Source organism: Lachancea lanzarotensis, scaffold LALA0S03, assembly GCF_000938715.1.
Source record: "Lachancea lanzarotensis genome assembly LALA0, scaffold LALA0S03, whole genome shotgun sequence".
Lineage (NCBI taxonomy): Eukaryota > Fungi > Ascomycota > Saccharomycetes > Saccharomycetales > Saccharomycetaceae > Lachancea > Lachancea lanzarotensis.
The window spans coordinates 118555-145663 of record NW_019212881.1 but is presented as its reverse complement, the minus strand read 5'-3'; the positions used below and the strand labels follow the sequence as shown (position 1 = coordinate 145663).

General features: G+C 45.0%; 10 protein-coding genes across 10 annotated transcripts; 4 read left to right on the top strand and 6 right to left on the bottom strand.

The window, feature by feature from the left end:
* Window positions 1-120: 120 nt before the first annotated feature.
* On the bottom strand, window positions 121-1944 carry LALA0_S03e01684g (LALA0S03e01684g1_1; the record flags this gene model as incomplete). The annotated part of the gene is made up of 1 exon (XM_022773113.1): window positions 121-1944. The coding sequence occupies one exon, from the start codon at window positions 1942-1944 to the stop codon at window positions 121-123; it is 1824 nt and encodes a 607-aa protein (XP_022627619.1).
* Window positions 1945-3423: 1479 nt separating this feature from the next.
* Window positions 3424-5469, bottom strand: ACS2 (LALA0S03e01662g1_1; the record flags this gene model as incomplete). Its single annotated transcript, XM_022773112.1, has 1 exon — window positions 3424-5469. The coding sequence occupies one exon, from the start codon at window positions 5467-5469 to the stop codon at window positions 3424-3426; it is 2046 nt and encodes a 681-aa protein (XP_022627618.1).
* A 1630-nt stretch (window positions 5470-7099) lies between these two features.
* Window positions 7100-8821, top strand: LALA0_S03e01640g (LALA0S03e01640g1_1; the record flags this gene model as incomplete). Its single annotated transcript, XM_022773111.1, has 1 exon — window positions 7100-8821. The coding sequence occupies one exon, from the start codon at window positions 7100-7102 to the stop codon at window positions 8819-8821; it is 1722 nt and encodes a 573-aa protein (XP_022627617.1).
* A 2683-nt stretch (window positions 8822-11504) lies between these two features.
* Window positions 11505-15755, top strand: INO80 (LALA0S03e01618g1_1; the record flags this gene model as incomplete). The annotated part of the gene is made up of 1 exon (XM_022773109.1): window positions 11505-15755. One exon carries the CDS (start codon window positions 11505-11507, stop codon window positions 15753-15755), a length of 4251 nt encoding a protein of 1416 aa, XP_022627616.1.
* Window positions 15756-15835: 80 nt separating this feature from the next.
* Window positions 15836-19057, bottom strand: NUT1 (LALA0S03e01596g1_1; the record flags this gene model as incomplete). The annotated part of the gene is made up of 1 exon (XM_022773108.1): window positions 15836-19057. One exon carries the CDS (start codon window positions 19055-19057, stop codon window positions 15836-15838), a length of 3222 nt encoding a protein of 1073 aa, XP_022627615.1.
* Window positions 19058-19253: 196 nt separating this feature from the next.
* On the bottom strand, window positions 19254-20273 carry PEX14 (LALA0S03e01574g1_1; the record flags this gene model as incomplete). The annotated part of the gene is made up of 1 exon (XM_022773107.1): window positions 19254-20273. One exon carries the CDS (start codon window positions 20271-20273, stop codon window positions 19254-19256), a length of 1020 nt encoding a protein of 339 aa, XP_022627614.1.
* A 182-nt stretch (window positions 20274-20455) lies between these two features.
* LYS5 (LALA0S03e01552g1_1) lies at window positions 20456-21244 on the top strand (the record flags this gene model as incomplete). Its single annotated transcript, XM_022773106.1, has 1 exon — window positions 20456-21244. One exon carries the CDS (start codon window positions 20456-20458, stop codon window positions 21242-21244), a length of 789 nt encoding a protein of 262 aa, XP_022627613.1.
* A 163-nt stretch (window positions 21245-21407) lies between these two features.
* HEM25 (LALA0S03e01530g1_1) lies at window positions 21408-22304 on the top strand (the record flags this gene model as incomplete). Its single annotated transcript, XM_022773105.1, has 1 exon — window positions 21408-22304. One exon carries the CDS (start codon window positions 21408-21410, stop codon window positions 22302-22304), a length of 897 nt encoding a protein of 298 aa, XP_022627612.1.
* Window positions 22305-22356: 52 nt separating this feature from the next.
* Window positions 22357-23499, bottom strand: CDC43 (LALA0S03e01508g1_1; the record flags this gene model as incomplete). The annotated part of the gene is made up of 1 exon (XM_022773104.1): window positions 22357-23499. The coding sequence occupies one exon, from the start codon at window positions 23497-23499 to the stop codon at window positions 22357-22359; it is 1143 nt and encodes a 380-aa protein (XP_022627611.1).
* A 159-nt stretch (window positions 23500-23658) lies between these two features.
* On the bottom strand, window positions 23659-26895 carry AMS1 (LALA0S03e01486g1_1; the record flags this gene model as incomplete). The annotated part of the gene is made up of 1 exon (XM_022773103.1): window positions 23659-26895. The coding sequence occupies one exon, from the start codon at window positions 26893-26895 to the stop codon at window positions 23659-23661; it is 3237 nt and encodes a 1078-aa protein (XP_022627610.1).
* Between the last annotated feature and the right edge of the window lie 214 nt (window positions 26896-27109).

Sequence of the window (27109 nt, the reverse complement as noted above, 5' to 3'; positions counted from 1 at the left end):
TGAAGAAGTGTATTGTTCCTGCTTGTCCTTGAACTGAGGAAACAAGAATTGAAAGAATGATTTATGGTCAGTAGCGAATGTTATTAATGAGATTATACACTTATAGCAAATGATGATCCTTTAAACTTTGAGATCAGCCTTCAATGCGTAACTTACAACTATTGACAATGTGATGAACAGCACTCCGTACTGACTCAGGAAAAGAATTGACAAACAATCCATCTGAACATGGCTACCCTCCAAAGGTGTATAAAAAGCGGTGAAGTAGACTTGAGCCGTAGCGCTAGGCATGGCCCAAGTGAGAATCACAACGAATTTAGCGATGTCGCTGTCAAGCCAATTGATGTCATATAGTTTATTAGCCCATGCTATGCCAATGATGGGGAGAACGACCAGCCTAAAAATCGTGAACACTATAGTTGTCTTCCAGAATCCAGGCGGTAGACTCTCAATTTCAAGTCGAGCTAAGGTACCTCCTAGCAACAGAAGCCCCAACGGCACGCATGCATTTCCAATGTATCCGGTGAAATCCATTAAAAAGTTTAGAACGGGTTGACCATCGGGAGCCTGATGCATGGGCACGTATGTATGGACGAATAGGGCTTTTACCCATGGTATCATAGAGCAGATAATGCCCAGGAGTGCTCCAAGCGATGCAGGACGACAAAAATTAATTGCGATGTACACCAGCCATCCCATCTTGTATTTCTTTATAAATTTGCTGAATCTCGAGGTTTTTTCAGCCTTGGAGCTACTAGATGTGTGTCTGGATAGTGGCGGATGTGATGTGGCATCCAGATTTGAATGCTGTGTCGGTTTGCGATCGAAATGCGCCTCTTCATCGTCACTTTCGGTGTCTGGAAAGGCGTTGTCTTCACCGACCTCTTGTGTCAATGACAAAGGTCTGGTGAGGTCCATTTCGCCAGTTTTGATCCTGCTGGCGGCACTGTACTCGTTGATAACGCTGTGCATGTTTTGTGATGGACGTCTTCTTCTCCCATTCTTTTTCGCACGCGAGCCGGCGGAGCTGGAGCTGGAGCTGAACGCAGAGTTTGCAGAGGACAGCTTATAAAGAGGTGCAGATATGGGGACAGGAGCCATCGCTTGACTTCTGGCTTGTGACGTTGTAGAGCGCCGACGTGGACCCTGATTGAAGCTATTGACGTCGCGATCATCATCACTGGACTCAGATTCCGAGGACAAACTGCTGATTGCATTGGATTCAGCCCCCATAGAGTGTCTACTGCTATTTTTTGCACTTTCGTGGTGCACCTTGCTGTCTTTATTTTCAGTTTCAAGGCTGGAATTAGTCGATCGAAGATCGCTGCTGTGACGACGTGTGTCCGTTTCCAGGTCGGTGTTGGGGTCTGGTTTGGTCCTCCCCGACTCCAAATTGTCGGTATTTAGGCCTTGTTCGGCGTCTTTTTCCGGTTCTCTGAAATCTAGTCCCACAAGTCTGAACATCCCGAAATTCATTAGCAAGAAACTCTGAGTGCAGAGGAAAATGCAGCAATAAGCCACACCGCGATCCACTTGTGAGGAGTCGAAAACGGTGCCGTTGCTCATACTTTGCACGTAGGCGATCGGAAGGTCTGAAATGTTGGGAAAAATGCCGGCGAACAGTAAGCCCCAATACCACTGTTTGGGCGACTTGGTGATCCATTTGGTGATGAAAGCACACGCCCCGCCCGTCACAAACATCACCAGCGCTGTTAGCACCAGAACACCCACTTCTTTGATGTCTCTTGCGGAAATGCTCCCCACGATTTTGTTGAACGTCAAACACGGCAGGATTGCATTCACCACCATGTTGGACACCCCTCTAGACGTTTCCACCGTGGCAAGGTTGTATTTAGCCAGCAGAAACCCCACAAACAGGATCACATAGATCTTCAGTACTGGTTTTACTGCTGCGTAGATGGCCACTCCAAGACCGATGCTCATTGTGGATGAGGGAAGTAGAAAACAGAGACTTCTTTGTCAAACCCGTCAAGTTCAGCTCATACACTTTTAACTGGGACTTTAAATGATCAGAGGGTTCTTTTCGTTCTAAACTTTCGTCTATTCTTTCCTCAGAACCTTGTTTGTTCTTCCTCAAAACCTTGTCTATTCTTTGTCTCTTGTCTTTTGTCTTTTGTCTTTCGTCGAATATCTATCCCATCACTATATGTTTTCGCCAGTCATAAGACCTAATACCTTGAGTAGTGATGATGATCCCTGCGAGATCGACGATTTCTTGTTCGAAGAACCCTTGTTGCTCGAAAAAGCCATTTGGGGCAGTTAATCGAATAACTTGCGTATCGGACAGTTCTTAAAAGGGCATCATTTTCCCCATGGTATCGTTCATATCTATCCAATTGGGAACTTTTTGACCATCTGTCATCAGTGATAGAGGCGATGGGCTAGGTAAAACTGAAATGGAAAAAAGCGCTATACGGAAGGTCACAAAAGAGTTACCTTGTTTGGAAAAACGCTAGCTTAAGTTTCAGCAGACATCGATACAATGGGAACCCTAACATAGTGCTAACACACGGAATAATTATCTTGTACTACGCCCGTCATCTATTGCTGGGGTATCGACGCTTGAGGTTTATGGCATTGGATGTTTCCAAGAGTTGGGTTTCAGATTGAAAGTCTTGTCGTAGTTCCTCACACTGCTCACGTCAAGTAGACTTTCTTGAAGGCTGATCCCAGTACACTTGACAAGATATATCAATATACAGCTGGGAAGTGATGGCACACTAACCGCCAGTGGGAACACATCGTACACGAGAAACGTTTCTCTAGTATCTAGTATCGAACGTCTAGTATTTCACGTCTAGTATCGCACGCAGTCAATTCATATACGACTTGACTGAATAGACCGTAGCCATCGCTTAACCTGAGTTTGTTCATTGAGGCAAGAAACGCATTGTGGGATATGGAGACTCATTCGTACTTAGTGATATGTGTATTTTGTCACTTTTCCACTTAGGTTTGAGCCATTGAATACGCTATTCTTACCTAGTAAGTGAATCCGCATCATCTACAGAGCTCTGGTTTTATGCCCATCTAGCTGCTTCCTCAACTTGTGCGTGGTGTTTGTATATGGGCAGTTCTCGTTCGAAGCGACATTGTTTCAAGTATCTCTTTATAGAGCCTCCAGGGCGTATGATACAACCCAGCAAAACAGCTTGGACCATAAATCGTGGTCCCAATGAATATTTGAGTGAGTAAAAAAAACCAGAAGTAGTTCATTCCGCTTCAATGAATCCGCTTTCGCTGAACACACCTTAGCCATCCAATCCCCGAGGCACGTGATATCAAATTACCGCTTACTCGAACCCCGTTTACAGAGCATTTATCGTCTTGGCAGAGATGTATATATATATATAGAGAGACAGAGACAGAGAGACAAAGCTTGAAGCTTCGACCTTCCCCCGCCTATTTCTTTTTCTGCGCCAGAAATTGAGTCTCCACAGCAGAGATGATGGATGGCACACAATCGGCGTTGGCCAATGTAGACATATCACCTAGCTGGTCCGCTTCGTTGGAGGCAACTTTTCTCAACACTCTTCTCATGATCTTACCGGATCTGGTCTTGGGCAAGTCGTTAACCACCACCACAGATTTAGGAGACGCAAATGGTCCGATTTCACCTCTCACTTGCAAAATTAATTCGCGACGCAAATTGTCAGGAGTGATATGGGCCACGTCTCCAGCAGAAGCATTGTCCTGCAAATATCCATCTTTCAAAGACACAAAGGCAATTACGGCTTGACCAGTAAGCTCATCGGTGATTCCAACCACAGCGGACTCAGACACGCCATCGTGTTCGACCAGAGCAGCCTCGATCTCCGCAGTGGAAAGTCTGTGGCCCGAAACGTTGACTACGTCGTCGACTCTGCCTCTAATCCAGTAGTAACCGTCGTGATCTCTTCCAGCACCGTCTCCGGTGAAGTAGTAGCCTGGGTAGGGCTTCAAGTAGGTCTCAATGTAGCGGGAATGGTTGTTCCACACAGATCTGGCCATAGATGGCCATGAATCCTTGACAGCTAACACACCTTCCACATCGTTACCTTTCAATTCCTCACCAGAAACCGGATCGATCAGACAGGCGTTGATACCGAAAAATGGTACTGTGGCAGAACCAGGTTTGGTGTTAACGGCACCAGCCAAAGGCGCAATCAAATGAGAACCGGATTCTGTTTGCCACATGGTATCGCAAATAACACAGTTTTTGTTACCAACTTTTTCGTGATACCATTCCCACAAATCAGGAGAAATTGGTTCACCAACAGAACCCAATACTCTCAAAGAGGAAGTATCGTATTTGGCAATTTCGGCTTCGCCAACTCTTTTGATGAGTCTCATTGCAGTTGGAGCCACGTAGAAATGAGTGGCCTTGTGACGCTCAATAATTCTCCAGTATCTACCGTAGTCTGGGTAAGCAGGTGTAGACTCGAAAATAATAGAAGCGGTACCCAATGCCAATGGACCATAAAGCGCATACGTGTGACCGGTAATCCAGCCCACATCCCCTGCAGTGAAAAGCACATCTTCAGGATGGATGTCAAACACGTATTTGGTAGTCAATGCGGCGCCTAACAGGTAACCCGCTGTGGTGTGAACCACACCTTTTGGTGAGCCGGTGGAGCCTGAGGTGTACAGCAAAAATAGCGGGTCTTCAGAATTGACCGGTGTGGGTGGTAGATAGCCGCCGTGTTTGGCGGACTCCTCGTGCCACCAGTAGTCACGGCCTGGTTTCATGGGGATACCAGCGGACCCGGTTCTTTGATACACAAGAATCTTCGAGACAAGATCGACGCCTGCCAGACCTTCATCGACTATTTTCTTGGTGTGTACGGTTTTGCCGCCTCTGCGACCTTCGTCGCAGGTAATAACGACTTTGCAGCCGGCATCAACGACTCTTTCTTTCAAAGATCCAGCAGAAAACCCGGCAAAGATGACAGAGTGGATCGCACCGAGTCTGGCCACGGCCAGCATTGCCACAACGGCCTCTGCAATCATGGGCAAGTACACTGCAACGGTGTCGCCCTTTTTCACGCCCCAGCTTTTCAAAACGCCTGCGACTTCAGAAACCTGGCGCAAAAGCTCGCCAAACGTGATAACGCGGTTTTCCGATTCGTCGTCTGCTTCACAGATCAACGCCGGTTTGGAAGGATTGGCGAACGCATGGCGATCCACACAGTTGTAGGAGGCATTGAGCTCACCGTTGAGGAACCATGCTGAATCCCCGTGCTGTAGGGACCCAGCACGCACCTGTGTGAATGGACGGTCCCAATGTAGATGTTCGCGAGCCATGGGTCCGAAAAACCCGGATGGGTCCTCAATCGATTGCTTGTACATTTTCATGTACTGTTCTGCGTCCTTGACGTGTCCTGGACGTGGCTGTGACTTGAAGAAATGGTGTGGAGGCTCACGAGCCACCACATTTTGGGCTTCGTGCACAACGGTGTGTTCTGGCATTTATTTCAAGCGGAGTAAGGGCGAAACGTCAATGCTTCGAAAAAAAGAGGGTGCGAGTGTGTGTGTAAGTGTAGCGAATGGGTGAAAAACAAGACACACGCTCTTATTCTTTAGTTATTGGAATTTGCTGTGACAAGTTGTTTTGTGCGATTGTGAGCGCTACAGACCTGCTTGAAAGCCCAAACGAAACGCGATGGATTAGACAACAAACGTGGCGAGTTTGTGGCGGTTTCGAAGAGTGTTTTGGCAAGGGCGAAACAGACGAAACGGACGAAACAGACGAGAAAACAGCCTTTTCAATGATAGCTTTTATGAGTCCAAAACTGTTGTATGTGAATTTCTTAAGGTTAAATTAACCTATGTCGAATTGGATTTTTATTTATGGGCTAGATTTCGTGTGACAACGGGCAGCAGCGGTTGATTGATGAGAAAACAGATGGGCGAAATCGTTGGTCGTGGGTGGTGACAAGGGAATCCAACAAAAAAATTTTCTTAGGGGCGCGGGAATTGACACGAGTACGGGCGGGAAAAGGAGCGAGTACAAGCACGTGAGTGATATGTAACAAGCGCATGGTAACATCCAGACACCCATAAAGCCAGTTTCCGCCCTTACACCAGTCCACCCATACCTTTGCTCACCCAGCCACCCGGACACCCATACCTTCTCTCACCCTCAAACCTGTCCACCCATACCTTCGCTCGCCCTTACACCCCTACACCCATACATCCATCCTTCATTCCTGGTTTCTTACCTCTTGTCCACCCAACTGTCCACCAACAAAGGACAAATGCCAATGTTTCAGTGCGACTTTCAACATCAAAGTAAGATCCAACCGTTTGTCTCACCACAACCGAAATCGTTTGCTGATTTTATGTGTGCACACACTCCCCTTTTCTTTCCCTGCTACCTTCAAGCTAATCGGTAATACAATAAACACTTCTAAACTTCTTGGCCAGTTGCCTTCCCCATCGTCTTGGCAAAATAGTCCCCCCACTGCCACAAATCCGGAAAAACCTTGGCCGGGAAGCCGGCCCTCTTGCAATTCTGCTTTGTTGTAACCCCGGATTTACTTCGGGGAAGTTTAGCTCTATCTCGGACCATTCCGGGGAGTGGACGGGCGCGTCCCATTTTTCCGAGATTTTCTTGTTGCTGCTGCGCAAGTTTCTGGGTCTGCACCCCGGATTTCGAGCAAAACCAAGCCGTTCGGAATTCCGAAGGCCATCACAGGCCTGGATCGAGACGATCGGGGGGGCAGGAAAAATTCTTAGAAAGCCCCGCACGGTTGTAGACGGAAGTTGCCATGGAAAAAAAACCTACATCTGCAAAAAGCTGGAGCCACTCCTCTCTTGAAACCATCACGGCATTTTCTGTGGGCCGGGTCCCACCCGCCCTAGTGCATTGGGAATGCCGCCAAAGACAAGGATGATCCAGCTGGAAAGATAGGAATATGAAAAATTAAAGTATAAAAGGCGAGCAGAATAATGGTTGGTTTTTAATTCCCCACATTTATTTCATGTTCAATTTCTAAAACCCTATCCTATTCGTTAACCAGAAAGGATTTAATATCCATTCTACTATAGGACTAAAGTTTTTCAGTCAAAATTACAGTCCTCTAAACAATCATAAACAATGAGCTCATCCACCCCTTCTGGTAGTTTGGAACTACAGTCCGTCAATATTAAAGATGAGATAAAACCAGCAGTTCTTCACCAGGAAGACGTGTATGAGGACCCAGGCCAGCCCAAATACGACCTGGACCTCGAAGGTCCACGCACACATGCGTTACTCGAAGATAAGCTCGCCCTCGATGAGGAAATCGAACAGCTCGATAAACTGGGCGACTCGTTCAAACGCGAACGTTCGATATGGCAAACAATCGCCTCTCTAGACATGGGAGTGGATTTCGAAGACAAACGCTACATGGTGTACATGCTCGGTGCTTTTGCCTCTGCAGCCGGTATTTTGTCCGGTATCGACCAATCGATCATCTCGGGCGCCTCCTTCGGAATGAACGATATGCTCAAGCTAACGGAACACCAGTCGTCGTTGATCTCAAGTCTTATGCCGCTCGGAGCCATGGCGGGCTCCATTTTAATGTCTCCGCTCAACGAATGGTTGGGCCGTAAAACCTCCATCATCATCTCCTGTGTCTGGTACACAGTGGGCGCCATCTTGTGCGCTGCAGCCACCAACCACCACATCATGTACGCGGGTCGTTTCATTCTAGGTGTGGGTGTGGGTATCGAAGGTGGTTGTGTTGGTATCTATATTTCGGAATCCGTCCCTGCCACCGTTCGTGGTAACCTTGTGTCCATGTATCAGTTCAACATTGCTCTGGGTGAACTTTTCGGATATGTCATTGGTGTCATTTTCTTCGATGTACATGGCGGTTGGCGATTTATGGTCGGGTCTTCATTAGTGTTCTCCACGCTTCTATTCGTCGGTTTGTTCTTTTTGCCCGAATCTCCACGTTGGCTACTTCACAAAGGTCGTGTTGGCGAAGCCTGGAACGTTTGGAAACGTCTCAGAAATGTGTCTTTGGATTCCAACAAAGTGGAATTTCTTGAATCTCGCCAAGCTGCCCAACAGGACGAAGAGCTTCGCAAGAACGAATCTCGTTTCCAAAACTGGTTCGACTTGGTGCGCATTCCTCGTAACAAACGTGCTCTCATTTACGCCGTGATGATGGTCTCTTTGGGTCAGTTGACAGGTATTAATGCAGTCATGTACTACATGTCTACTTTGATGCATGAAATCGGATTCAGTCATAAAAGATCGGTTGCTATGTCCATGGTTGGTGGAGCTGCTTTGTTAATTGGAACCATCCCAGCCATCTTGTGGATGGATCGTTTTGGAAGACGTGTATGGTCAATGAACCTGGTTCTATTTGCAGTCGGGTTGGTACTGGTTGGTGTTGGTTACAAGATCAATCGTGAAACCAACTTGCCTGCTGCGGAGGGTGTTTACTTGACCGGACAAATTCTTTACAACATGGCGTTCGGTTCCTATTCTGCCTTGACATGGGTTTTGCCATCGGAATCGTTTTCATTGGCAACCAGATCTGTTGGTATGACCGTATGTTCCACAATGTTGTACCTCTGGAGTTTTACCGTCACTTACAACTTTGAACGTATGCAACACGTTATGACATACACCGGTTTGACGTTAGGCTTTTACGGAGGTATTGCCATTGTCATTGGTATCCCATACCAATTGTTATGCATGCCTGAAACAAAGAACAAGACTTTGGAAGAAATTGACGATATCTTTTCGATGCCTACAAGGACTTTGATGAAGCACAATATCGCTAATATGAAGAGAACGCTAAAGCGGTTTACTTCCAGATCTTAGGTGTTGAAAAAAACCGAGAATTAGTACTAAAAAATAGATTTTAATTGTAAGCTACGTGAAATGATCCTTCGATTTATGTACTCGGATATTCCTTGTATGAGTCGACCAGTTGGGAATCTGGTAGAGGCATTTTTAAGTTGTGTTAGCCTAACATAGACATTTCGGAGGATTTCATGATTTGGTAACAAATTTTGTTTTTGAAATTGGCTCGAGAAGTCAATGTTACTGTCTGAAAGTACTACTCGGCAAGTTGCAGAAAAGACTACACAACTAGAATTTATAGTTGCTAATCGGAGATTATGGTCTAGAGTCAAATTGGACGTCTTGAAGGTCGTAGATCGAAGCGGAACGTTTTATGTCAAGGTTTGTTCTGTTCCATGTGACTATGACAGATGAACGTCACAGGTATAAAATGTAAGCGGACTAGGTAGAGGTGAATCGCGCGTTATGAACGCAATGGAAACGAAAGGGCCCTACACAGACATAAAGAAGGTACCTTGACTCCGCTCTACTGTTAAGTATTTAGTCGAAATGTTAAAGTCTCCTGTGTATCTAGCTACGTCGTCGGTAGGTATTTGACGGGAAATGTGAAAATGACATGAGATTGTGCCAGCTGCAATTGAACGGTGCAGTGAAGTAGCTTGAGAGGACCTTCAGGTTAGCGGTGGATGTAAATCGTTACGAGTGTGTCTTGGAAACTAGATCATGCTCGATACTCGTGTTGAGATTCTGTCTCTGAAGTGTCGTTTGAGAAATAACGTCGCAAATCTTGAGTGATTGTATCCACTACTGTAAGATGTGAACTGTTGTTTCATTGTGTTAACCCTCCGCAGTTTGTTTAGCACAAATGATATGAGCTTGTAAAGTGAATAAAACGTTTCTTCCTATGCGAAATCTTGAAAAGTGTTTTGGGTGTAGTTATGTCAATTGATCGCTACAGGGGTGATTAGATCAAAAATGATACCACGCGATGCAAACGACATCATTCTTGTTAGGTCAGTACTTGCTCTAAATTCTTCGGATATCTTGTTGATTTTGACACTGGCATGGTGTCACGTGATAATGAATCACTATGTCATGGATCTGACGTTAGCCAGACAGATGTTACGACAGATCAGTGTAGGGGCGCTGTTTTACTGTCTAAAGCCAATTCTTGTTTAAAGCCGTAACGAAATATACTGTTCGATGTGTCAAATGCCTTCTTGAAGCAGGTGTAAAAATGGATCTCAAGTGGCCACATACGCAACTTGTTACAAGCTCTACTGTACTCCAGGAGCGTCCTAGTACTGAACGTCTCCAATATATACAATTTGCGACAGATGAATGAAATTAACGGGTGGATTGCCCATCTACATTTTGAGCCTCCTCTGTGTACCGTTCTGCCATAATAAACCACTTACATTCTCAGTTGTTAAGCCTGTTTAAATACTCCTCTCAATCGACAAGATAGTGCATCTAAAAGTACTCATGCAACAGATCACAAAATCACAAATTCAAAAATGCTCACTACGTATTGAAATGCTGGACGAAGGTTCATCTGCTGCTATTTACAATTTTTCTCTATGTGTTCAACCGCTCGACAAAGCTTCGTACTCTAAAATTTCTAATAATCATTCTCATGCTCAATTGCTGGACTACGTTATGGTCTCAACTACTATCCATTGTTCACTACATGTTCACTACGTGTTCACTACGTGTTCACTACGTGTTCACTACGTGTTCACTACGTGTTCACCTTCTAAGCTACGTTTCATCCTATACTATTCGCAGTTGATCACTATCGTCCTCAACTGCTCAACCACGCTTCACCTACTATTCACAATCGATCACTGGCGTCTCAATTGTTCAGCTATGCTTCGTCCTCTACTATGACTCTCACCCCGCACGAAGCGTTTTGCACCTTCAATTTTCATAAACTCAAACCCTCTTACCGATAGCCCTAACTCAATCCTTCAACCACACAACACAACCTCATTAAAACCCACACGTCCCTGACAAACCTTACGTACTCGTCTCTCTCTCAGCCCAAAATCTTCACAAATTTCCCTTACACCCCTTATTCCTCGCTTTTCCAAGCATAATCCACTGTAATCATCACCTCTGTCTTTGTCTCTTTCCCTTCCCTCTTTTCCTTTCTCTCTCTCCACTTTCCCCTTTCCTATAATTTATCCTCTCTCCTATTTCCTTCTCCCTTCCCCCTTCCATTCTCCTTTTATGACACCACCACCACCACCACTCACTACAAGTATCTCTCTCTCTTTCCGTTCTGTATAAAATTTTTTTATATCCCTAGTGTGTATATCCCACTGATCTTGTCTCTCATCTGCCTTTGCACGCTTCGTCTCCTGGGTGGCTTGCCGTAACGGTTGTGATCAGCACCACAAATAAAATAATAATTAGGAGGTCGTCGACAAACTTGGTTTCGCAACGGAACGCAACACTAACTAGACTCATCTACCATTACCACCACTACCACCACTACCACCACTACCACCACTACCATCACTAAATATTAGTGAAACTGGGGATTACCGGGTGAGTGAACTGTGCTAGAAAGAAAATTTTTGTAACTGGGTAGATAGAAAGGACTGGGATCAGTAGGAACTGGAAAGGAAGAAGACCAGCAAGCAAGACCAGAGACCACATCGATATAAGCCTGAACCACATCCAGTAAAAAACTAGGATGTCGTTGGCAGGGCTGCTGAATGAGGATAAGAGAAAGGACGGGAATCAGATCAAGATCAAAAAGACTAGTCGTAAGAGTAGCACGAGTGGCGCGAGTAGCGTTGATAACAAGAACACAAGGAACGCCAGGAACAACGCTAATGGCAATGCCAACGGTAGTCTCAATGATGAGCTGCGAAACCGGTACGTGCAACACATGAACGCCCAGTTTAGGGAACTGGGCGCACGAGATCTGCGAGAACAACGATCGCAGGATTGGCGTATGTTGAGCTACCAGGAATTCGAACTGGTGACAGAATGGAACAACCAATCGCGGGACCTGGGATCAAACGGATGCGAAAAATTGCTGGCCAACATGGACTTCACGGCGCAGGAATGGGACCAGTTCCAGGACTACGTCAGTCACAGGGACGAAGTGGTGCGACAACAGCGTGAATTGCGGGAACGGCAACGTCGCCAGCAGGAACAAGAACGGCTGCTAGAGCTCAAGGAACGCGAAAAGTCGCACGAGCAACAACAACGTGCCAAAGTTGCAGCGGTAGCGGCCACCACGACAGGTGCGAAAAGACCTTATCAAGCCAACGGCAAAGATCATCCCCAGGATGTGACCGTCGATGAGGAAGCCCCAAAGAGCCGATTCACCAATGGCAAGACAAAATCAAAAGCAAACGGCCGTTTGTCTAACGGCAACGGTGGTGCTAACGACAAACAGGACCACCAACATGATCAAACCACTCACCACGGGGAAAATGACGACATTGACGACCAACCGGACCACGACCTTCACGACGACGACGACGACGACGACGAAGATGACGACGATATCGAGGACCAAGACGATGAAGACGACCACGACGTGGACCTGGACGATCTCAACGACATGCCCATCCCAGAAGACGATGACGACAACGACGAGGATTTCCTATTGGAAGACGACAAAATCGACACCCACGAGAAGTCTGGGAAGAAAGTGGATCTCAGCTCCGAACACACTAAGATCCGTCGCGAAATCGCACGCATGGTCAACAAAAACAAGAACGTCAAGGCCAAAAAACGTCGTTTCACCAACTCCACCATTATCGAACATCTCCAGAGTGAAAAACTAGAAGTGAAAATCACTCTCAAACAGTACCATGTACGACAGCTCAAACGTCTCATAGCAGAAAAACAACGGATCCTGGACGAAGAAGCTGCAGGACCCTCAGAACCGGCTCCGAAGAAACGCAAACCGGCACCAAGCCACGAAGAGACGGTCATACCAGCTTCCATCGATGGTCTTCCGACTTATGGTCTCAAAATGACCGTCAAAGAAGCCCGTGGTATTCAGCGACACTACGACAATACTTATTTCACCATTTGGAAGGATATGGCTCGTAAAGACTCCGCCAAAGTGGCTCGACTGGTCCAACAAGCGCAAACCAGTAGAAACGTCAATTTCAAGAAAACTTGCGCTTTGGTGTGTCGAGAAGCTCGCAAATGGCAACTCCGGAACTTCCGTCAAGCTAAAGATTTCCAGTCAAGGGCTCGCAGAGGTGTCAGGGAAATGTCCAGTTTCTGGAAGAAGAACGAGCGCGATGAAAGAGATTTGAAAAAGAAGGCTGAAAAAGAAGCACTGGATCATGCCAAGAAGGAGGAGGAAGAACGTGAAAACAAAAGACAGGCCAGGAAGCTCAACTTTTTGATCACGCAAACCGAGTTGTACTCTCACTTTATCGGCCGTAAGATCAAGACCGATGAGATGGAGGGAAATATGGCCGACACCTCTTTATCATCACAAACCGATGCCAAAGGGGACATAGACCTTTCCACGACCGAGGCTACAAAAACAGACTTCAACTCGATCGATTTTGACAACGAAGATGACGAAATGTTAAGAATGAAGGCTGCCCAAAATGCTTCCAGTGCCCTTCTTGCCAGCCAAACTAAGGCCAAAGAGTTTGATGCGAATCCAGATGAAGACGATGAACTCAACTTTCAAAATCCTACCTCGTTAGGTGACATTACAATCGACCAACCAAGACTGCTCACTTGCACCTTGAAGGAATATCAATTGAAGGGTCTCAATTGGCTCGCCAACCTTTACGACCAAGGTATCAACGGTATCTTAGCAGATGAGATGGGTCTAGGTAAAACTGTTCAATCGATTTCCGTTTTAGCACATTTAGCAGAACATCACAATATTTGGGGTCCTTTCATTGTGGTTACGCCTGCCTCAACTCTGCACAATTGGGTCAATGAGATATCCAAGTTTGTTCCTGAGTTTAAGATCTTGCCCTACTGGGGGAACGGTAACGATCGTAAAGTCCTTAGAAGGTTTTGGGATAGGAAACAATTTAGGTATGGGAAAGACGCTCCCTTCCACGTTCTGATTACTTCCTACCAGATGGTAGTATCGGATGCTGCCTATATTCAAAAGATGAAATGGCAATACATGATTTTAGATGAAGCCCAAGCGATAAAATCGTCCCAGTCGTCCAGATGGAAAAACTTGCTAAATTTCCATTGCAGAAATAGATTACTGCTCACTGGTACACCTATTCAAAATAATATGCAAGAACTTTGGGCTCTGCTTCATTTTATTATGCCTTCATTGTTCGACTCGCACGAGGAATTCAGCGATTGGTTCTCAAAAGATATCGAGTCACACGCACAATCGAATACGAAGTTGAATCAACAACAATTACGTCGTCTTCATATGATCTTGAAACCCTTCATGTTACGACGCATCAAGAAAAACGTTCAATCTGAATTGGGCGAAAAGATTGAAATTGATGTTATGTGTGATTTGACAAGAAGACAGCACAAGCTTTACCAGGTCTTGAAGAGTCAAATGTCGGCAGCTTACGATGCCATTGAAAATGCAGCAGGCAATGACGAGGCTGTTTCTGACCAAAACATCGTAAACACCGTCATGCAATTTAGGAAAGTGTGCAACCATCCAGATCTTTTTGAAAGGGAGGATGTGAGCTCCCCATTTGCTTTCACCGACTTTGGCCGGAGTGGATCATTAGCAAGGGACAGTAACGTCCTCGATGTCAAGTATTCGACAAGAAATTGCATTACTTATAGGGTGCCCCGCCTTATTTACAACGAAATTGTACTTCCACAGTTCGACAACACAGTCAGTAACAGAAACAGACTGCTTTATCACAAGCTTAACGTTTTGCATCCAGAAAACTCTCGAGAACTGTGTTCTGAATTGGCCTCTTTGAGTGGGCAAAGTTCAGGGTCGTTCTACAAGTTGTCTAATGAAAACCTTGTCCAGAAAGCGCTAAGCTTGAAAGGGGACGTGTCCTCCCATCCCTTAAATACCGTCTATGATAGTGATGAACTCAAGGTGATCAATCAACGCAGGTTCATCATTGAAGATCAGCAACAGTCGTTGTCAGATCTCAGCAAAAGTACGATTGACGATGTTCTGTCCAGTCTGATCAATGTTCAGCAAAGTGCTTATGAAAGGGAATACATGAATGTTTGGCGACCTGCATATCATCACATTGCTAGTGCCCCACCTGTTGACGTTGCGGTAACCGGATCGTCCAACTTCTCGCGCGTGAAAAACCTGGAGCTGTTCAATCCTACCTTAAGCCAAGCGCTGAGCGCCGTGCCCCCTGAGATTCAATGCGAACTGCGGACAAAGTATAAACTGCCAATCTCAATGTTCCCAGTCTCAGAGCTTTACCCACAGACTTTGAATAAGAACTTCACCTCTGAAATATCAATGCCGTCAATGGATAAATTTATCATGGACTCCACTAAGCTCAGAAAACTAGATGAGCTTTTAGTTGGTCTCAAAAAGGGCGACCATCGTGTGTTGATATACTTTCAAATGACGAAGATGATGGATCTTATGGAGGAGTACCTCACATACCGTCAGTACAAACACATTCGTTTAGATGGTTCTTCAAAGCTAGAGGACCGCAGAGATCTTGTCCACGATTGGCAAACAAAACCGGACATTTTCATCTTCCTGCTCAGCACAAGAGCTGGGGGACTTGGTATTAATCTCACAGCTGCGGATACAGTCATTTTCTATGATTCAGATTGGAATCCAACCATTGACTCCCAAGCAATGGATAGAGCTCATAGACTGGGCCAGACAAGGCAAGTGACTGTTTACAGATTGTTGATTCGCGGAACGATCGAAGAACGAATGCGCGATAGAGCTAAACAAAAAGAGCATGTACAGCAAGTGGTTATGGAAGGAAAAACTCAAGAGAAGAACATCCAAGAGATAAATGCCGCCTGATGAAACGAAAATGTGTGGACCAAAAGTTTATTACTCTAATTACACTATACTCAGTACGTCATATAGCATACTGTTATTTACTACACAGCGTCCGATCGTAGGATTTCGACGTATTTGTCATGAAGAAACTTCAACTCCTCATATTCTTCTTGAGCGATATAGCTCAATTCAAGAAGCGCTTTCTTGTCCAGTAGTAGATCGCAAAGTACAATGCTAAAAGATGAGCCCAAAAATATCGACGCTTTTAATTCGCTTTTATCGCCTGTTTTCGTATCATTAATCGCAATATCGGTTTCATTACCGGGAATACTGGTATCCTCGCCAAAAAGTATATCGAAATCTTCGTCGGAGGGTTGCTCAACTTTCGCTTGCGAGTTTGATTCCACAACTAACTTAAGACCGTTGGTATCGACTTCTTCTAAAGACGTCATGAAGTTTAGTAGCTCCACTTTATCCGAAGCTCTTCTTAGATCGTGCGTTACCAAAAAATGAAAAAAATAGTCTAGAGATGCTGATGTTTCCTTATCTGTTTTTCGAAATCGACCATTCGAGCGTAATGATCCGAATGCTTTAGATCGGAGACTGGATAGTGACGCCTCGAAGAAGTTAGCTGGCGTCATGATGTCAATAAAGGCAAATAGGTAATCAAGGTTGTAGTACGTGCTGCTATGCATGTTCCAAAATGAGTTGATCTGATTGTTAAGAATCCCATTAATAGAGTTTTCTGCTGTTAATGAGAAAGAACACCATGGTAGCTCTTTCCTCAAGTAGCCATTCTCAGAGCCCAAAGTACCGGGCTCAACACTGTAAAGATTTGCCGTAGAACATATACGCTCTAGGTGAGAAATTAGTGACTCTAACTTAGGACCGCCTATGGAATCCGACGAATATATGCCATAGTTAGAAGCAGATTGATTTAGAAATGTCCGTGCGGCTTTCAAGATAGGAACAGCATTCAGTCTCAAAATAAGCGTGTGCAAAGGCCGCGACTCTTCATTCAGGGTTGAAGGGTTGAGCACAGAGCTGAACATCTCAAAAATCGAATCGAGCAACTCTCTCGACAAATTTTTGGTTTTCAAGCTAGTTAGGTAATTCTCTGACCAGAAGACGATACCTAAAAGCCCCCCAATTAGAAAAGGTTGCAGGAAGTATTCGAAGCCTCCAGTCAAAGTGGAAATATCGCGTATGGCTCCTGCTTCAACGCTTAAAATGCTCTGCTTGAAAATGAAGGGAATCAACTTCGTTATGTCCCTGGCATCTGCATATTTTATGAGTGAATCTGACAAGCTTCCATTCACGAACAAATCACGTACCCAGTTTTCCAGTGTCTCCTTCGAGTTTGCTGTCGAATAGAGATCCAATTGAGGTGTTATGTTCCCTAAACTGGAGAGTAACTTAACTGTGAAGGACTTTGATGAAAGCTTGAAGCTCGATGGCATAGACTCAACCAATGGAATATTGTAGAGCCTTGTTATGTTAATAATGAGTATTAATCCGTATGAGAAGCAAGCAAATTCGGTGTTGGGTTCAATGTCGTCATTAGCTGCGTTAGATTGCTTCATATGTGTTTCCCAGGTTTCATCAATAAATTCTGTGGCAACAGCCAAGAATCGGGCCGGCGCTACGAATGTTAGTATGGTTGTCAGAGAATGCGAAAGATTGAAGCACATCAAACAACATATTTTGGAAAAGGTCTTGCAATCAAAGGTTCTCGCAGACTCACAAAAAATTTCGTGGAACGCTTCTGAGAGCTCCCTCTGTTTAGAAGCTGCTAACGTATCGAATTTTCTTAGGACTTGAACTATGTCACTATCATTGCTTTCCATAGAGCTGTCAACAATATCAAACAAGGATTCTACGTCCAGAGCGTAGATTTTTTCTTTTATGAAGCGTAAAAAGTCGCTTATGCTTTCTTTCACACCTTGTGCGTTTCGTATAACAACTGTGTCATTACAAAGTAATGATTTGGTGTCTACGACATGGTCTTCTCGCAAATAGTCGTTGAGAATTGACGGCGGTTGACATCCCAATATTATAAGGTTTTTGAGGAACTCATGCCTTATGTCCATGTTCTTATTGGGGACATCCTCAAACAGATCATTACCACCAGTTTTCGAATCGTCTTTATCAGAAGCGTAAGATTTGAGAACTTTGACCACCTTGTGGTCAAGGTCTTCAAGCGCGGAAACAACAGACTCTGGCGATTTTGGGATGCATTCCAGTATATGAAGCGGTAGTTGTTTGGTGATGAAGATCGTCCATTGCTTTTCCAAGAGATAGAAATTGAAGTTTGGCTGATGATAAAGCTTGTTACTGACGAATTGGGCGAAAGAAGTAAAAGATGTCTCAATCAAATCAGTCATCACTTTTTCGACGCTCTTAGATCCTGCGATCGCATCTACTATAATGGCTGCCTCGATTGCTCCATAGTCAGAAATAAAATCTCTGCTATTCGTTGACCAGTTTAAGATTTTGTTGTTCAGCCATAAATTCTTACAGAACCGGACGAGTTTACCGTTTTGTGACTTCGCTGAACTCGAGACAACAGAATTTGAGCCTCTTGCGGTGGCTGATGGTATTCCCTTAAATTTTGGTGATACAGCAGATGGCGAGACAAGACTGTTAGGTGAATATTCATTGGCATCGCTGGACGGGACACCGTCAAACTTGAAAATGGATTCGAAGTTATGGCATATCTTTCGATAGAGAAGCTTATTCGCCTTCGCAAGCTGTGACATAAAAATATCGATTTTGTCTTTCGTCTTGATGTCTGTGACCGAAATCGGATTGGTAGAAAGAGAGGAGACGTTACGCAAAAATTTGGCAACAGCTAAAACTATCTGGTCGCTTTGTGCACCAAAATCAACGGCAAAAATGCAGGGTATTATAAGATCACTCAAATCAGAACATATTTGATCGATAAGCAACTTATCATTGAGGTCTAGAAAAAAAGCGCTTGCCTTTGACAGAAGCACGGCCAGATGCGAGAGGTTTTTGATTGTGTAAAGTTTAGGAAACAGTCTATGGGCTAGTTCTGTATTGTAGTTGACAAGCAGAACCTCGTTGACATAATCTGACAGTAGCATACAAGGTTGTGATTCCAGAATTCTCAGCAAGCAGCCGGAGAGCTCCTCATAAACGTCTACCTTAAATTCAGATTTGGCATCCTCCGAACTGTTGATAATTGATCCATACAGCTCGTTCACAAGTTCATTGTAGAAATTAACAAACTGAGCAGGAGGTAAATGTCGTTTCGCGCAATTGAGCGCTAAAGCGTAGACGGAATCTCGTTTCTCCTCCATTGAATCAATTGATGTAACGAGCGGCAGTAGTGACCTTTCAATGAGGTTTGATCGGAGTGCGTTCTTTTAGACTCATCGCCAGCCAGGTTTCAATGTAATGTATGGGAAATGCTGTAATCAGCGACATATTCGTATAAGCGGATATCAAACACACTTTGACAGTGAATATCAATTGATACATAAAACTCCAGCTAGTTCAAGATTCGACTTCCGGACTTGGAGATTCTGCGTTGAGCATTGCCCTCTGCCACTCAGGAATTGGCGTAGAAGACTTTTCGGCGGTTGGTTTTTGCCATTCCGGTATGTTTTTGTCGTTCGTCTTTGCGGTTGCGTCGCGCGATTTTTTCCAAGCTGGAAGGTCAGAGGTGTCGCCTTTCTTTGGTAGATTCATTTTGGCCAAGATCTCTGATGCGGAAGGAATTACCTCTGCACCGGGCAGCGGTGATTTGTTATGATCTGAAGGAGTATCTGACACTTTCAGGAGATTGCTCGATTTGAGAAGCGTTTTTAACGATAAGATTTCTTCATTCAGCTTGCGAACAGCAGGATTGCTGGAGTTTTCTGCGATGAACGCGTCAACGTTTTTTTGGATACCTTCGATCTCGAGCCGCATAATACGAACATCATCTTCGAGTTTGTCACGGGATCTCGCGGAACCCTCCAATGCTCTTTGCAACTCGACCACCACTTGGTCGAGCTCCTGAAACTTATCATTTTCTTTCTTTACGGATGCTGCGTGTTCAGTTTCGATCGTATCGAGCAGCTGTTCCATGCGATCAAACTGTTCCATGATCTGTATTTTATCCTGTTCTAGTTTTGAATGAGACTCAGGAAGCAAGTTTGGGACCACGTACCTTTTAGCCAGTTGATATACACCGTAGCATAGTCCTGCACTTGCTGTAGCCATCACAAAGTAGTCTTTCCAGTCCCTCTGCGGCAGTGGTGGAGGAATTGCCTCATATTGCGGGAAATGGCCATTTGCACGTTCCCTAGTCTCTACAGTCTTGTTTGTGAAGTTAGAAGATCCACCAGACCCTTCACGAGGCTTATTTTTGGCTTCTTTCAGCGCCTTGTCTATTTCATCTTCGGTCAACCCTTTGCTTTGCAGAAACTCTATTTTTTTGGTCAAAGGCGCATCTGACACATTAGCATCGATCAGGAAAGCCACTGCAGACTTGTAAAGTTCATTGCGATCCGGTGATTCAGCTTGAGACATCAAGAATCCTGTCTTCGAGTCACTTCGGGGCTTTCTATTCGATTCTTCGATGTGGATTTGGAGTCATCGACGGTTGAACCCTGATTAAGATCATAGTAATTTAGATATTGAAATGCCCTTAGACGTCAAGATCAAGCCATTGTCTCACGAAGTTGTAGTAATGGCTCGAGCTCTCGAGGCCAATGCTTGCTCAAGATAAGTTTCACAGGCCTATGATCCTGGTGTGCGATAGTCGTAGTAAGTTTCTGGACGACGACTTTCAATTTGAAGCTCTGTTGAGACTTTTGCCGTTGCAGACGCAACGTCGAATTTTGAACAAAAAAGGTCAAGATTTGAAAAAAACAGCACTTTGTAACCAGCTCTTGCAACTATGTGGGATCTCAATGGTCACAAATCTTCCTACTCACGCGCTTAAACTAGAACTTTCACCTTATGGCAAACCAGCGTGTGCAGCGATGACAGGATTAGCATTTAACATGTCAAACTGCGACGGCAGAACTGCCATGTATATCGATGCCGCTTCTAGCGTAGGGATAGACCTTGCTACTACCAAGGATTGTAACAATTTTGGTGACGACTATTTGAACACGTTCAAAGCCATATTTTCCCCTGAAGAATTCAGCAGTCTTAACCAAATGACCCCAGGTTGGTTGCGAGATAAAAAATTCACGCACTATTGGTCCCTCAAGGAAGCCTACACGAAATTCACCGGAACCGGACTCAATTGTGAACTATCAAGCATCGATTTGGGCGCTCTTGAGACCTGGACCTCGGTAGACCAGGTCTACACCATGTTTCGTGACATCGATGGGAAACGTATGGTATTTCAATCGAAATGGCTGGACAGCAAGGTTGTTATTACATTGTGCAAGCTGGCCACCCCACAAGATGATTGCCGGATTCAGTTGTTGAACAACAGCATCGAACTTACAGGAGCGGAGCTTGCAGTCTACTTTGATAGTACGAAGTGATCTTCAATTACAGCTTGGAAGACGTCGTTAAATCCTTACTGTTGTCAAGAACTCGAGATGCAAAGCACAGAGTTGTTCCACAAGGCCGTTTGACCCATTTATATCTCGGTTACTGATAGTACGCTGCTGACACTTTTGACAGTATACCAAGTGCTTCTATTCCATGTCCGAAAAACCCAAGAAGACATCACATCTGATAGGTGGGTTTGTAGGTGGGTTGACTTCTGCTGTGATCTTACAGCCTTTTGATCTTTTAAAGACAAGACTACAACAAAACCAAAACACAACATTGTCCAATGCCATTAGGGTCATCGGTTCTCCTGCCCAGTTGTGGAAAGGAACGGTACCATCGGCTCTAAGGACGTCTGTGGGAAGTGCCCTTTTTCTTTCGACTTTGAACGTGGTGAGGACCACAATTGCTGAAAGAAAGGTTTTTGGAGCCAGAAACAAGAATGCAGATAGTAGTTTTCTGCCTCAATTGACCATGTACGAGAACTTGGTTTCCGGAGGTGTGACCAGAGCTGTGGTAGGAGTAGCAACAATGCCCATCACAATTCTAAAGGTGAGATTTGAGTCTACAATGTATAATTATCGCAGTATGGGCGAAGCTGCAAAACATATTTTCCACTCTGAAGGTATCCGTGGGTTTTTCAGCGGATGCAACGCTACGATTCTGAGAGATGCACCTTACGCTGGACTATACGTTCTCTTCTACGAGCAATTCAAGCTTCAATTACCACATCTTCTGCCCTCGCAAATGCTAAAAAGGGATGAGCATGGCATGTACTCTACCAAGACGTCAACCATCGTGAATTGCCTCGCTGCTTTTAGTTCGGCAAGTTTGGCAACAACTGTAACCGCACCTTTCGACACTATAAAAACAAGAATGCAACTGAACCCAACTCAATATTCAAGTTTTCTCCGAACGTTCACATCCATTATCGCGCATGAACGACCCAAAACCCTCTTTGACGGCTTAAGCCTAAGACTCGCTCGGAAAGCTCTCAGCGCAGGCATCGCGTGGGGCATCTACGAAGAGCTGATCAAAAAGTTTTCATAAGTACAAAGACATTACCATCACCATTTCTATCATTACGAATTTAAAATAGATTTCATGTTCCCACCTCTGCTTCCATCCTGATACGTCGTGAGAGTCTTTTAGGTAAAAACACTGTACCGTCGAATTCCCCAGAATTCAACGCGAGAGCTGCCAATCCTAGACAGCTGTGATAAAGATCAGGATCGTTTTCGTTGTTCTTGGCAAATCCTCCTAGCAGCTTGCTTTGTGTCTTTTCCAACAAGTATTCTGAGAGGATATCACCACGGTCAAATTTGGTTTCTATTCGTTTTTGGAGGATATTCAAGGAATTCAAACACCAGAAACAATAGCACGTATCTGCGAATTTGTTCTCCCTGCCTTGAAATCCGCCGTGGTCATCGATATCGTAACATTCATTACTATTCGTCATTAGAGTCATACTGCCTTGACTAGATACCTGGCGGTGCAACAACCAATCTATGGTCCGTTCGAAGAATGGAGAGGGCAATGTGCTCCATTGGTCGCCTAACATATCTAGAATAGAAAGTGCACAAGAGGTTAGCCCTGCATGAGGCTCACCGTACTGACCAAATCCACTGCCACACGCCTGCGCGTTAATGAAGACCATAAGCTTTTCTACGGAGATGTAACGACCAAAATCTTGTGTGTTTCGGCATCCCATCAGATATAGGATTGTTACGGCAGCGTAGGCATATCTGAGATCGGTTGGATCAATCGAAGAGGCCAAAATTCTGCCAGAAGCTAAGGTATCAAAGCTGGATACGAACGAACCATTTTCGCTCTGGCACTTCGATACAAATCGGCATATTCCTGCAACGTCCAATTCCTCATGATATGAATCCAAACCATCTTCCTCGAGACATATAATACACCAGAGCCCGAAAAGTGTACTCATCAGGCTAAATGATGGATTTTCTTCAATGTGAATCGAGATGCTAGGTATAAAACCAGCAATTGAGAAACCGTCGTACCGAGCACACTGCTGATGTTTGAGGAGCCATGCTTTGCTATTTTGGTACTTTTTGGAGGTGTCAATGCCCAGGATATTCAGTCCTATCAGTGAATAAGCCACTATGGCAAGTTTGTTTGGCTCATTGTCTTGATACTTAGAAGGCAGGATCAAAAGATGTCGTTCAAAGTATTTTTGGTGTTTCTGAACGGGAAACCGCTTAGCATCAATATCAGCTAGTGCCATTGAGTATGCAACGAGTAGAATGAACTGGTTCGAAGTTTACTAAGTTCCAAATCTTTAACTTTTCATAAAGATGAGGATAGTTTGAAAAAGTAGCATAGCGATCTTATCATATAAACAATTATTCTTCTACAAAAGTCCGTAACGAAAGCGTCAAAAGGTTTAAAAGACAAACCTGAGGGTACTAATTTCAAATGGTTTGAGTTTAATTTCCACTTTCTTTTCTTGAACGTTGTCTTCGAGCTGAGCTCCGGTCTTGATCTCAACTTGTGCTGTTGCCTCAAGTTCCAAGCTGTCAATCTTCGTAACACTTTTGACTGGTAGAGTCGTCGACAACGTAGCAGAGGCTTCACCGCCTAGCGATTCATAGATCCTAACAACCAGTGACTTCTGGTCCCAGGATTTGGATGAGTACTCAGAGTCCAGCTCTTTGTCATCTTCTCCCCGCTTGATGTTGCTCAAAATGACATTGGGATCACCCTGAATCTTTATGACGCCGTCGAACTTGCGGGAAACATTCTCTGGAATATGGTATTTGTGGCAATAATTGAATTGCAACGCCTTATGGACGGTTTCATGCGAAAGCGCTCCCTTGTGTGGGAAAATTGCATACCGCACGGTATGACTGCCAAGATCAGCGTGAGCATCAGGCTCCTTGGGCGCGCGGAGTAGTGACAGACGCATCAGATTGCCATGAGTTGAAAATCCGTATTTGCAGTCATTTATGATAGAAACACCTTTGCTAAATTCTGAATAGTCGGCAAACTTGTGGTGACATACTTCGAATTTGGCAACATCCCAAGAGGTGTTGTAATGGGTGGGTCTTTTCGTGATACCAAACTGCGTCTCGTAAGAAGCAAAGTCATTGCGAACGTTCACAGGGAATTCAACTTTGAGGAACTTGTTAGTTGGCCCCCAATTGTTGACGGTGGTTTCAATTTCGATCAGACCGCCACTTTGTTCCTCAGTTTGCTGCTGTACAGTGATTGTTGTGACAAGATTGCAATCATCCTTTACCTTGAAAGTAGCTTCAACAGTGCATTTTTCCGGAGAGTCTTCGGTGATGTGAAGCTTCTCCAAATTTGTGAGGTATTCGTATTGATTAGTGGAATATAGCTCAGTATCCCATGCCTGCCAGTCGAGAGGCTTGTCGTCAAATAAGACAAATTGGTTGGCGCCTAAAGCGTTTCTCCCGCTCTTCAAATCCAAATACTCCACATCCCGCTTGACGTCCTTGATCGATGAAATGACACCTCTCGATTTGTCAACAACAATTTCAAACTCTCCGCTCATCAATTTTATATTCTTGTCCGTTTCTTTCAAAGAAACAGAGGAAGGTGCTTTGCTCCCAGCGCAACCATCCTCAAAACATTGAAGTGTTCCGATTGCAGCAGATTTTTTACCATTCTTAGCCAAAACCTTCACCACGGAGTCTAAAAGTTTGTCTGCCTTTTCAATGACTTTCCGTAACATTGGCCGTGCCTCATACTTGTAAACAATTTCAATACAGGATCCCGGTAATACATCATGAAATTGGCACAGAAGGACATCTTCCCATAACTCATTTATCTCGTTGACTGGATACTGATAATCATCTGGGTAGACCAAAGATGCTTTTGTTGCGAGCCATTCGAGGTCGTGGAGCTTGATCTCGCTTGCTCTCATCAAACGTTTGACTTGTGCCTGTGTCGTGTACGTTCCTCTATGAAACTCAAAATAGAGCTCCCCAAACCATGATGGCAAGTCTTCACCGTTGTTGGTCTTTTTCAAGATATCATTATAAAATTCGTTAATTGTCGAACCAACATGCAACTTGGGAATCACATTTCCGTTACGGTTGCTTATGGATCTGATACGACGCATCTTTTCGATCATTTCACTTGTGGGACCTCCACCACCGTCCCCCTTACCATATAGCAAGAGACCCGAGCCATATACTTCAGAGTTTTTGTTGCCCTTGGCAGTGCGCAACACGTCCCCGAAATGAGACTGCGCGGTATAGGTATTTCCTGGTGGCATATGCGATAGTAATTGGGATCCATCAATACCTACCCAATTGAAGGTAGAATGCGGGAAATTGTTGATGTTGTTCCAGGAGAGCTTTTGAGTTAAGAACTTATCGATACCTGAAATCCTTGCGATCTGCGGAATTTGTGAAGAATATCCGAACGTGTCAGGAAGCCAAAATACGTCAGATTTCGATCCAAAATGCTTTAAAAAGAACCTCTGACCAAAGAAAAACTGGCGACACAAAGACTCACCAGATGGGATATTGGTATCGTTTTCGACCCAAGATCCTCCAATGGGGAAAAATTGAGACTGTTGGATCTTGGGGATCAAAATGTCATTGAAAAATTTCTTATGTTCTTTGAACAACCACTTGAACTGTTGTGCCTGAGATGCCACAAATTGGTATTCGGGGTACTTATCCATCAAAGTGCACTGAGATGTCCACGACCGTACGATTTTCCTGTGCGTTTCTGCAAAGGGCCATAGCCACGCGGTATCGATATGACAATTGCCCATTGCATAAACGTCGTTTGCTACACCGGTGTCCCCACTCTGGTACACTTCGGAACTGTACAAGAACTTGTCAAAATACTCTTTATGAAGCAGCTTTTGACATTTTTGCACGCTTGCTGGGTCTTCTGGATCGAATAAATCCATGACAGCGTTTCCGATTTGGCGAGCCCTGTGTTTCTGCCACGAATCACCGGGAAGCTCGCGGGCCGCGTCTGTGAGCATCCAAAAATCGATTCGCAAGGCGCGTGCGTCCCAATTCGGCCAAACCAGGTCTGCTTTGTCGAGATGGAAATACCGATTATCGTCCGGTGGTGAGGACCCAAACCCGCATCCAAACATGCCGTTGTTGCCACACTCGATATAGAACGCATGGTGTTTCTGGCCCTTGGGCAACAAGTACTCTGTTCTTTCATTCCCGCCCGAAAACGCCGTTTTGGGTATAAGCGTTTCGGGGTCGATCACAATTCCCTCGTTGTTGCAGTCCCATTCGAACACCAGCTGTTCCTCACTGTCAAGCCACTCATCGGGCACCACCAGACTCACTTTGAACCACGTTGTAGACCAGCTGGGCCCAAATGGTTGACCTTTCCATGCATCTCGAAACTCCAGCTCGTGATTCTTGTCACGACGAACGATTTCGTCCCAAGGCGGTCTCTTGTCAGGTGACACCGGCGATGAGCCTTTTTTGAACTCCACTTGGTACCATTGGACTTTGACACGATCCTGGTCGAGCGAAATGCGCTTTTTGTCGTAGAAAAGGGGGAGGTTAAGTTTCTTGTAGTTCCCGCCTTCATCAATGAACTGACGAAGCCGCCCTTCATAGATGCCCTGGACGGGCTTGAATTTTGGATCGCCAGACCGCTGAACGTAGCCCATGGTGAATGCAAGCAGTCTGTAGCGTGGGGAACGTTTCTGACTGAGAATATGCCTCGAAACAGCAAAGAAAGAGGATGCGGGAGCTTAAGACTGGCAGGTGTTGTGTCAGTCATGATACATGTCTTTATATAGTTGTGGGGGCCGGAAAAGAAGGGGTTACCCCGCCCTCCCCTAAAATTCCGTGTCGAGCGACCAAAGTGGTGATAGCACTTTG